The sequence below is a fragment of the Diceros bicornis genome, chromosome 22 (assembly GCF_020826845.1).
Source record: "Diceros bicornis minor isolate mBicDic1 chromosome 22, mDicBic1.mat.cur, whole genome shotgun sequence".
Taxonomy (NCBI): domain Eukaryota; kingdom Metazoa; phylum Chordata; class Mammalia; order Perissodactyla; family Rhinocerotidae; genus Diceros; species Diceros bicornis.
Window position 1 is genome coordinate 43,851,398 of NC_080761.1, and position 12,352 is coordinate 43,863,749.

The 12,352-nt window shown below is 38.4% G+C and overlaps 2 protein-coding genes across 2 annotated transcripts; one reads left to right on the forward strand and one right to left on the reverse strand.

Moving 5' to 3' along the window:
- Positions 1–353: 353 nt before the first annotated feature.
- On the reverse strand, positions 354–959 carry LOC131419812 (interferon omega-1-like). The gene has a single exon (XM_058565341.1). The coding sequence runs from the start codon at positions 915–917 to the stop codon at positions 354–356; it is 564 nt and encodes a 187-aa protein (XP_058421324.1). The 5' UTR covers positions 918–959.
- Positions 960–4,404: 3,445 nt separating this feature from the next.
- On the forward strand, positions 4,405–4,962 carry LOC131419813 (interferon alpha-2-like). Its single transcript, XM_058565342.1, has one exon. It carries the CDS (start codon positions 4,405–4,407, stop codon positions 4,960–4,962), a length of 558 nt encoding a protein of 185 aa, XP_058421325.1.
- Positions 4,963–12,352: the final 7,390 nt, after the last annotated feature.

Sequence of the window (12,352 nt, forward strand, 5' to 3'; positions counted from 1 at the left end):
CAAAATAAATTTAACAAGTAAAAAAGTAACATCTTTATTAAAGAGGAGAATATGAACATATTATTATATACAAATAAAACATATAAATACAAATACTAAAAAAATGAAGAGATAAATTAATATAAATAAATAAATAAATATTTTATAACGTGAGGTTCAGCCACAGGGTACCAGTTACATTTCCTCTAATTCTGAAAATACTTGAATAAAAATATGTTTAATATTACTGATAAAAATATGCCAAATAGGATTCAAATTATTTTATAGCTGAAGCAAAAAATAATAGTTTTGGAAATGACTGTGCAATTAAGAGTTTGAGCGAGGACATTCGTCACTGAGAATCAGGTTCCTTCTCACTTCCTGAGTTTTCTTATGAGCTCGTTGATGAAGAGAAAGTGCCTCCTGATTTCCACTCTGACCATCTCCCAGGCACAGTCACTGTATTTCTTCTCTTTCAGGTAGAGATGGAGTCCCCGGAAGTACCTCTTCACGGCCAGTGTAGGGCCCACAGTTCCCAGGGCAGATCCTTCCTCTCCCGTCTCCTGCTCCAAACAGGTGTCCAGGTCTTCCAGCTGCCGATGGAGTCCAGTGCAGAGGTTGTCCAGGAGGGTCGTGTTCCAGGCAGCAGAGGAGCACTCTGTGTGGAAGAGGTCGAAGATCTGCTGGAGCATCTCGTGGAGGACAGAGATGGCCTGGGCCTTCTGGAACTGGCTGCCATCCAGCTTCTCCTGGGGGAATTTGAAGTCGCTCCTGTACTTCAGACAGGAAAGAAGAGAGATTGTCTTCATTTGGTCCAGAGCTGTGAAGGTCTCCTGCTTTCTCAAGTCAAGGCTCTGAGGCAGGTAACAGCTAGTGGAGGAGATGGGGCTGGAGAAGATCATCACCAATGCCATCAGTGAAGAGACTGAAAAAGCCATTGGTAAGATCAAAGAAGACGCTCTTCTGGTTGAGATGGGAGATTGTGAGCTTTCCTCTAGCTTCTCTGAGTATCTTCTGTCTGTGTGCCTCTTAAATGTGGAGCACAAGAGTTTTCATTTTCTGAATTTTCCCCAGATCTTTGTACTTCCCCATTTTGGACTTTCCTTTCTCTTCAAGAGCCTGGAAAGTTGTCATTACTTTCAACTCTTTCTGTATTCTTACAGTAGAAGTGAAATTTATTCATTAAAAAATTAGTACCAATTCAAGGGAATGCTTATCCTCTTAGGAAAAACCAACTTTGAACTAATGAGAGAGCTATGTGGATCTTTCTTCCTGATGTTAAGAACAACTTTTAAGGAGGCTTTGCTAGGCTTCTTTTGTAAATCTTCTTTCTGTCGCCATCTAGATATCCTTCTTGGAAGTGTTGATCAGGTGAGAAAGGTGTCTGACCTTTATATGTGTAGATCTCACTTTATTCTCTGCTGCAAAGCATTCAGTTTGTCAAATTTGGTTTTATTTACTCTATTTAATTGAGAAAATTACTGAATATTTACTATGTGCCAATCATTACACTGAGTTCGTGCTGTACCAAGATCATTAAACCTCCAATCCTGCCCACAAGGAGAGTAAAGTGCAACCACTACGACCGTCCAGCTGTTCGAGCAGTTAGAATGTGTCTTTGCTGCTCCACGGCAACCTCTTTGTCCTAGCCGAGGCCATTGTCTTAGGTCTGCCGAAGTAATGGTTGAGCAATCCATTTTTTTCTTTGCTATTTTTACATAATTTCAAGATTCTTATTTCTTCTTTTGTATTTGTCTTTTCACTTTATAAAAGTTGTCCTAATGCTCCTGCAATCTTTTCTATTTCCACTTTGAGGTTTATTGCAAAAAAAAAGGAAGAGAAAATGTAAGGGAAATGTAGAGATAACATATTTCCGGTATGATTTTCAAGACTCAGAACTTTCCTCTCTCTTTTAACATTCCTAGAAAGTAAAAGTAAGCAGTTAAGAAAAAGGAATGCACAAGGGAAATTTGAAAGTAAACGTGGAAAATGAAAAGAGAAGAAGTGACACCTTCTCTATCTAAACCACAAAATGTCACTTAACTACACAGGTCGGGGATTCAGAGCTCTACAGAGTGACAGGTTTCAAACCAGCCCATGTGAGACAGTTGCAGCTGCAGACAGGTCCAGAGGAGAGCAGCTGGCTCTTCAAGGCAGGCCGTTACCTAAAGGGCTAGTTTCAGCTTTGCTAAATCAGAGAATCTAGTCATTTATTTATCTATGTGTCTGTTTACTTTTTATACTATCCACAGAGATTATCAGATTCCAAGGATTTAATCATACCAACTCACACTCAAAAGAGACTGGGTTATAGACTGGATGGCCATTTTATTAACGTGTGGGAGGTCAGCTGTTACCTGAAGGCAAATAGACTTTAGTCAAGTGGACAGGGCACTCCCTGTCACCTGTCACGTGAACACAGGCTCCTGTTCACATAAGAGATGAGATTAGAGATAAAAATATTTATTAGTGAGGTGGGAATTCAAGGAAGGGAAGCAGATTGTTTTAGGGAAACTTCCAACCAGTTCCCATAGTTGGACGGTTAGTTTTCTCCATTGTTGGAACAGCTAACAGATGTTGAGTGCTTGTTTTGTCCAGGCATCGTTGTAGGTACGTTACATCATCCAATCTTCACAACAGCCCAATGAAATAGATATGATTGTCATTTCCATGTAACAGAGGAGAAAACTGAGGTGCCCAAAGTCACATAGCCAGTGTTGACTGGAGCTGTGACATGGCCCCAGGCCTAGCCCCAGAGTACACGTCCTAGCCACTAGATTGGGCTGTCTCCTCTGACAATGTTCTTCTTGTCTTAGATAAACACTGAGCAAGTTCTCACTCTCCAATTTCCATTTGTCTTCATCACCCAAAAGCACCATTCGCTGATTCCAGACACATTACAGTACACTGGAAGGGGCTATAGCGCCCTTTTCACTTGCTAAGTTCCAGTCCTGCCTTTCACATGACCTGTTTTGTTGAGCTCTACTGTTGCTTTGAAACTTCCTATTCCCATGTCAGATATTTGCGGAAATTATCCAGGAGGTTAAAGCATCCACTTAAAACTTATTCTTAATATCTTTGTTTTTAGAAGACTATCATTTTCTGACACTGTCCCCCCAAATTTTAGGCCTACTCCCTCATTGGAACATGTAGTCATTTTTGTACTCGCTGTGGGACAGAGAGCCCTCCGTGTGCCTCCTCTGTGACAGACACCTTGCTGGACACTCGAGATATGGCATTACCATCCTCAGGGAGCTTACAGTCTGTTAGGGTAGTCAGATGTTAAACAAATAATTAGATGGATTACGTAATTACAAGCATACAGAGTGTAGCTAAAGGAGAATGTTTCAGGTTAATGAGGGGTAACGTGGAGGCAGAACAGTGTAGCGCTAAATACCACTTAGGGAATAAATCGAGGCTTCCAGAAAGTTAAGTAACCTCTCTGAGTTTCCATTTCCTCATTTGCAAAGTGTTAATAATTATAGTAATTATCTCATAGGGAAGCTGTGAAGATTGAGTGAAATAATGTTTGTAAAACATTTTGCTGAAAGATTGTATAATTAAAGATTGCTGCCATTAATATTATTAAAAATAATCTGTATATTACAGATTCAGTGAAAACATGTGATCATAAGCTTTGAATACCATTGCAGCCCCATTATCCCTTAGTATGTGGTAGGATAGCACTTGTCAATGGAGTATCTAAAGAGATGAGATTATCTGCATTACTGCACAATGACAAAGACAGAGTTTTTACTGGGAACGGTTGTACTTGGTAGAGATCCGAGAGACTCACACACATACAAAATTGACCATTTTAGGGAAACCAGCACCTAGGAAATTGCCTGGCAGACCATAAGTGCACCATAATTTATTTTTAACAAATCTTATCTGCAAAACAATGTCTTCAGTGAGTTTAAGACCAACTCAGGGGATACTTTATGCAACATATACAGTTGAAATTTTTTAAAGAGGGACGAAAAGTGTAAAGAAGGAAAAGATCAGAAAAATCAGAAAAAATACGAATAATCTTCTCTTTTAAGTGCTTTTATATTTCCTGTTGACCTGGAAAAGCCACCATTTATTATATGAATGTTTCTTCCTTCTCTGACTTAATCTAGGCTTTTCTCCCCAAGAACAATCTAGAAGGTGTGGAAACTATGTTATAATACTGTGTAGATATTGCATTGGCACATGTAGTTTGGATTCCCCAGTCTAGGCACTCATGTCAGTAAGTGCACATTTTTAATTGACTTGGTAAAAAAAAAAAAAAACTAGAAAGGGAAAGGAAAGGACAAAAAATGGAAAAACCCAGAAAATGAAAGTTTCTATACTCACTATTTAAAAGGTACTCGTTGCCCAAAGTCCTCAGAACTTGCTGCGACTTCCCCTTCAGGTAGTCTTGCAAAATCCTCCAGCTTCCCAATGGCCTTTCCAGTCTCTGTGCTGCTGGCCTTGGTGATGCTGTGCTCCAGCCCTGCCTGCCCTCTGGGCTGTGACCTGCCTCTGAGCCACGGCAATCAGGAAGCCTTCACACTTTTGAGTCAAATGGAGAGAATCTCCATTCGGTCGTGTCTGAAGGACAGGGCTGACTTCAGATTTCCGCAGATACTTGTAGACGGGCACCAGCTTGAGAAGACGCAAGCTGCAGCTGTCGTGCACGAGACGCTCCAGCAGATCTTCCGCCTCTTCAGCACCAGCGGCTCTCCTGCGGCTTGGGATGACACCCTCCTGGACCAATTCCTCGTTGGACTTTATCAGCAGCTGGATGACCTGGAGACATGTTTGGGGAAGGAGACGAAGGTGCAACAGTCACCCCTGGGAAGTGAGAACTCCAGGCTGGCTGTGAAGAGGTACTTCCACGGAATCAGTCTGTATCTGAAAGAGAAAGAGCACAGCGCCTGCGCCTGGGAGGTGGTCAGGGTGGAAATCAGAAGGTGCTTCCTCTTCATGAACAAGCTCACAGGAAAGCTCTCGAAATAAAGAAGACACTGAGTCTGAAAACAGTTCATCTGGTCAACTAAATGGCTATCTTCTAAGACTCAAAGTGAAATCTTCATCCCTATTTTTATGAAAAATAAGTAACAGCAAATGTATGGGATTATCATAAAATTATATTAAGTGTTGTAAGTTACAAGAAGTTGTTTAGAACAGAGAAATGCACCATCCATTTGCTTTAGCTGAAAAACTTCTTGTAATTTTTATTTATTTAAATTATTTGAACTATTTTTGCTATTCATTGCTATTCATTGTATTTAAATATTTATTGTTCATAGAACACTTGTTAGCATTATATTTTGTCCACAACTGCTGTTCATTTTTAAGTTATGGGAAATAAAAGCTATTTTTAAAAACCAATTTTGCTTGCACAGACTTTTTGAATAAAAACCTCACCCTAAGCCTGATCCCACTAAGTAAACCTAAGCAAGTTTCCTGAGTGAAGAGGGAATAGTGGAGCCCAGCACGGGTCATAGCACAGTGGACATCTTGAGGAGGGATTGAATACGATTCCCTAAGACATAGCGGAGAGGTGGAAGGGAGATCTGAGGACAAAAGCCCAGGGCATGGACACCATTACCCGCTCGGGGCCTCCAACAACTGGAGATGCTTCAAGGTTTAGTGAACCACATAAACCAAGGAAGTCAATCTAGATATGTGGACACTGGAGAACCTTGGAGAAGGCTGAGGACGGGAGGGTGAGTCAGTTTTTGACACTTGACGAGTCCTGATGTCTCATTTCTTATTCTTGTATTCTAAATATTTCAACCAAGAATTGAAGAAAGTATCCCTATAGTCAAAATTAATTTATTCATAATTCACACTGAAATGCCCTTTTGTTTTCCAAGATGGTTCCATGTACATTATTTTATTTGACTGTCAAACCTCCCCTCTGCCAATTAGTCATAATATTTTTTTATCATCACTATTCTTATTCACTTAACAAATATTGTTTGAACTCCTACGTTGTACTATATATTAGGTGGGACACTAGGTGCTAGAGTACAAAGTTAAATAAGATTTTACCCTGTACTGAAGTTGTTTATAGTCTTCTAGACAGCCGGCCTAAGGAGAAGAAAAGTGAGGTTAGCAAGTGGTATATCTCTGAAAAATAAAGAGAATGGACACACCAGCACCTCTCAGACTCAGAATAATTAGTATTCTATCCAAAAATGGATTCTGGCTAGTGTATGGCAGAATTTTTCTCAAATCCTGATTAGATGGGAGAAGATATCAGGAAGCAAACGACCAATCACCAGACTGCGAGGAGCTATCAAAGACTGCAAGAACAGGCGTCAGTAACTGCTAATACAGGTGACTGACGGTGACCACCCTATAAAAGTGAAACACACATGACAACCAAATTGGCAAGGAAGAAATAAAACTCTCTATTCACAAATGACATGATCTTATTTTAGAAAATTCTAAAGAATCCACGCACAAAAAACTATTAGAGCTAATAAACGAATTCAGCAAAGTTGCAAGATACAAGATCAACATGCAAAAACTAGTTTGTATTTCTATAAACTAGCAATGAACAATCCAAGAAGGAAATTAAGAAAAAATATTCCTTTTACGGTAACATCAAAAAGAATCAAATTCTTAGGAATAAGTTTAACTAAGGAAGTAAAAGATTATAACTGAAAACTAGAAAACATTGCTAAAATACATTAAAGAATACTGCATTAGTCAGCTCAAACAGCCATAACGAGATATCACAGACTGGGAGGATTAAACAACAGAAATTATTTTCTCACAGTTCTGTGAACTATAAGTTCAAGGGCAAGGTGGGATTAGGGTTGGTTTCTGGTGAAGCCTCTCTTTCTGGCATGTAGAGAGCCACCTTCTTGCTGTGTCTTCACATGGGTTTCCCTCTGTGAACACAGAGAGAGAGAGACCTCTGGTGTCTCTCCTCTTCTTCTAAGGACACCAGACCTATCAGATTTGGGCCGCATTTCATTTAAACTTAATTACTTCCTCAAAGGCCCTATCCCAAAATACAGTCAATTTAGGGATTAGGGCTTCAACATATAAACTTGGGGGTAACACAATTCAGTCTATAACAAAGAACTAAATAAATGAAAGGACATCCCATATTTATGAAATTGAAGATTTAAGATTGTTTAGATGGCAGTACTGCCCAAAGTAATCTATAGATTCAATGCAATCCCTAACTAAATCCCACAGCCTGTTTTACAGAAATGGAAAAGCCAATCCTAAAAATCATATGAAATTGCAAGGGACTCCGATAGCCCAAACAATCTTAAAAAATAAGAGCAAAGTTGGAAGGGTCACATTCCTAATTTCAAAACATACTACAAACTACATTATTCAAACAGTGTGATACTGGCAGAAAAGTAGACAAATAGACCAATGGAATAGACTTGAGAATCCAGAAATAAACCCATATATCTATGGTCAATTGATTTTTGACAAGGGTACCAAGACCGTTCAATGGGGAAAGAATGGTCTCTCCAACAAATCGTGCTGGGACAATTGGATATTCACATTGCAAAAGAATGAAGCTGGATCCCAAACTCATACCATATAGAAAAAAATCCAAAATGGATCAAAGGTCTAAATGTAAAAGCTTAATCTATTAAACTCTTAGAAGAAAACATAGGGATAAATCTCCATGCTCTTGGTTTTGCCAATGGATTCTTAGATAATACACTAAAAGCATAAGCAACAAAAGAAAAAAAATAGATAAATTGGATTTCAACAAATTTAAAAGCTTTTGTGCATCAAATGACACTATCAAGAAAGAGAAAAGGCAGTCTACAGAATGGGAAAAAATACTTGCAAATCATATATATAATAAAGTTCTAGTATGCAGAATATATAAAAAACTCTTACAACTCAACAACAAAAAGGCAAACAAGTTACTTAAAAAATGGACAAAAGACTCGAATAGACATTCAAGATGGGCCCCTGAAGATCAGGAGATGGGCCGCTCAAGATACAGAAATGACCAACAAAGCCGGGAAAAGATGCTCAACATCAATAATCATTAGGGAAATGCAAATCAATACTACAATGAGGTACCACTTCACACCCACTAAGATGGTTGTAATCAAATAAATGGAAAATAACTCCAAGTGCTGGTGAGGATGTAGAGAAATTGGAACCCTCCTACATTGTTGGTGAGAATGTAAAATGTTTCAGCTTCCGTGGAACAGTCTGGTGGTTCTTTAGAAAGTTAAGCATAAAATTACCATATGATCCAGAATGGTATGGATCATATGGTAATTTTTTGTGGTATATAAATTTTTGTGGTATGACAATGTTCACTTCTAGGTTATATACCACAAAAGAATTGAAAACAAATATTCAAACAAATACTTGTATTTAAATGTTCTCAACAGCACTATTCACAATAGCCTAAAAGTGGAAACAATCCTAACTCCCATTAATGGATGAATGGATAAACAAATGGTGGTATATCCATATAATGGAATATTATTCAGCCATAAAAAAGAATGAAGTACTGGTACATGCTGCAATGGGAACAGACCTTGAAAACAATATGCAAAGTGATAGAAGCCAGACACAAAAGGTCACTAATTTTATGATTCCATTTATATGAAACATCCAAAATAGGTAAATTTGTAGAGCCAGGAGGCAGACTGTGGTTGCCAGGGGCTGAGGGGGGTGAGGAAATGCAGAGTGACAACTGCGTAATGTGTATGAAGTTTCCATTTGGGGTGAACAAAAAGTTCTGGAACTAGAGAGTGGTGATGGTTGCACAACACTGTGAAAGTACTAAATACCACGGAATTGTACACCTTCAAATGGTTAGTCGATCTAGATGATCTTTTATTACTCTAATGATTTACCATGTACATGTCTTCCCAAAAGATTTTAAGTTCCCTAAGGGCAAGGAAATACCAGATCCTTTTAACCCAAGTCACCTAGTCCAGACCTTTAAGCAGAGAAACATTTAAATGATTGCTGAGTAATAGGTCCTTTTGAGTAGTTATCATGACTTCCCCTTTCATAATGTCTCATCCTGTTTGCAGGGCAGTGCACGGAGGTCTTAAAGATTGTTAATGGAAATGAAAAATTAAATCTATACATTTAGTAGTTGTGTTCACATAGTAACTAGTATTTTTATGACTACCACAATAGTTCTAATTTTCTCTAGTGTGCTAGTCTTGTCTTCTCCTTTGGACATAGGTTTCTTGCAAACAGGAACCCTTCTTAGCTTCTTCTATGGTCTTTGGGCAAGTTGCCTGAACTTTCTGTGGGTCAATTTTCACAGCTGTATTATGGGGTTAATAATAATACTTAACCTCACAGACTTATGAGGTAAAGGGTAATGGGTGCAAAACGCCTGGCACATAGGAATCACTCAGATGTGAAATATTTGTTGTTGTTATTAACTGTGCACATAGTAGTTACTCAATAAATTATTATTCACCTCTGAGTTTGCTGTAGTAATTATATGAAGAAATTCAGATGCCTCTTGATCTTTGGTTAATGCCTCTACATTTCAGGAGCTGGGGAGAAAGAACTGGTCAAAAACACAGAGAAGCCAGGGGCCAGCCCCGTGTTGTAAGTTCACATGCTCTGTTTTGGCGGCTGGGGGTTTGCAGGTTTGGATCCTGGGCGTGGACATAGGCGCCACTCATCAAGCCATGCTGTGGAGGCATCCTGTGTACAAAATAGAGGAAGATGGGCACAGATGTCAGCTCAGGGCCAATCTTCCTCAGCAAAAAGAGGAAGATTGACAACAGATGTTAGCTCATGGCCAAGCTTCCTCACGCAAAAAATAAAATACAGAGAAGCTGACTGGGAATTTACAATGTCTCAAAAGCCAAAGGACAAGACTTTGGGGGGACAAAAGGGTGTTAACAGTCTTGCATAGATAAGAAGAACAAAAAAAACACAAACTAATTAAAAGATCGGCAGAGGACTTGAAGAGACATTTCTCCAATGAAGGTATACAAATGGCTAACAAGGACATGAAAAGATACTCAACATCACTCATCATTAGGGAAATGCAAACCAAAACCACAGTGAGATACCACCTCACATTCCTTACAGTGGCTGCTATTAAAAAAAGAAAGTGTTGGGAAGGATGTGGAGAAATTGGAACACTTGTGCTCTGGTGGTGAAAATGTAAAATGGTGCAGCCACAATGGAAAAAAGTATGCAGGTTCCTCAAAAAATTAAAAATAGAATTACCAGACGATCCAGTAATTCCACTTCTGGGTTACACCCAAAAAAGTGAAAGCAGGGTCAAGTATCCATTGATGGATGAATGGATAAATAAAATGTGGTCTATCCATACAATGGAATATCATTCAGCTTTAAAAAGGAAGGAAATCTGACACATGCTACAGCATGGAAAACCTTGAGGACATTATGCTAAATGAAATAAGCCAGTCACAAAAAGACAAATACTGTTTGATTTCACTTATATGAGGTACCTAGAGTAGTCAAATTCACAGATACAGAAAGTGGAATGGTGGTTGCCATGGGCTTGGGGGAGAGGAGCATGAGGAGTTGTTGTTTAATGGGTATAGAGTTTCAGTTTTGCAAGACGAAAACAGTTCTGGAGATTGGTTGTACAACAATGTGAATATACTAAACACTATTGAATTTTACACCTAAAAAAACGGCTAAGATGGGAAATTTTATGCATGTACATTTTGTCACAATTAAAATTAAAAAAAAACTTTTTTCAAGTCTTGCATAGAACGCAAGAATCACAGCATTGTGGGTCAGGGCATGAAATTTCTTCAGAGTCTGAATGAATGTCTAAATTCTGGCTTCCCGCTGATTCACTGTATGACCCTGGGAAATATACTTAACCTCTTTGAGCAGCCTCAGTTTCCTTCTCTATAAAATGGGAATAATAATACCCTCCTTGCAGGAGCACTGATTTGATTAAATGAGATAAGGTATGCAGTACAGAACAATACTTGGCCCCTAAAATGGATTTTAATTATTCTTATTAAAACTGAGAGAAGTCTATTAAATTCGTCAATCCGTCCTTGGTGATCATGAAGACAGTAATGTCAGTAATGAGTTAGCATTAGACTGAGTCTTCTTCAGTAGTGGGAAAAATGAAGACAATACTAAGGATGTTGTTCCATCTCAGATAAATACAAGAACAATATCTGACCAAGGGCCTCAGGAAAACTTCTCAGATTAGGAGCTCTCATCACTCTCCTTGCTTTACCTTATTGTAGCTTCTTTCATATAGAACTCATTAGGCATTATCTTATACTGTTAAATATTTCATTTTTAAGATCTACATAACAGGGTGAAAATCATTCAAGTATAAATATTCTTGGCCGTGCCCTTACCCCCATAATGGGGATGACCTACCTGTGTCGCTTGGCCATCAGTGTTGGGTTCATTGGGGTTAAGGATGAAGATGCACAACTGAAGCTACTCATAGAAGAAAAATGTCTCCATCAGCTCTTTAGAGCGAGGCAAAAAAAGCAAGGCAGGCCGGCATTTGCAGAGACAGATAAGAGCGATGTGGGGACACGCAGCTGCCATGATAAGTGTGACTTTAAAGAACTAAAGAGAATTTCTTAAGTTTATTTATATTTACAAAATACACATAAATATATTACCATTGTTAAATTTTCAAACAATTCATTCAAGTAAAAAGCCCACCCTTGACCTCTTGGAGGATCCGCCTCAATCCCACATTGCTGATAATCTAATGTATATCCTTCTAGACATCTTCCCATGTATTTAGTAATCTATCCATACAGAAATATTGAGTGTGTGTTACATGAATATTATTACTCCATATATATCAGTCTGTAATTTGGTTTTTTTACCTAGTAACAGATCTTAGAGACTTTTCTCTATTAGTATGTAAAAATCTACTGCATTCATTTTAATTGCTGCATTGTGTGTTACTATAGAAATTCAATGCATTCCTAATCCATACTCAACAAGATTGTTAGATGAAACCTACAAGCTAACTATAAAATGTGTCAAGAAGAAATAATTTACAAGAAAATCTGAGAAAGGAAGAAAAAAACAGATGAACTTGACTTTTCAAATATCAAATGATCCTCTAAGGTTATAGAAATTGAAACCAAGTGGTATTATTATAAGAATAGACAAATCAATCAAAAAAACTGAATAGAGGTCAAGGGTAACACAATTTAATTCAGTGGACCTTTGCATAGAATAAAAGTGGCATTTCAAACCAGTGGGAAAAGTGAGTGTTGGGACAATTATCTAGCCATTTGAAAAATAGCATTTTCCCTGTGTTGTATTCTTACAGGTTCTCCTTGCTGCTTTAGACCTAAGTCTATAATCAAAAGTAGAGAGGGAGAGACAAATGCAAGCTAGATATGGTCACATGACACAATTCTAAACAATAAGATTTGAGGGAAGTCTG

Bases quoted from the DNA above. Each gene is read 5' to 3' on its own strand.
- LOC131419812 (XM_058565341.1), bottom strand. From the start codon at position 917: ATGGCTTTTTCAGTCTCTTCACTGATGGCATTGGTGATGATCTTCTCC.
- LOC131419813 (XM_058565342.1), top strand. From the start codon at position 4,405: ATGGCCTTTCCAGTCTCTGTGCTGCTGGCCTTGGTGATGCTGTGCTCC.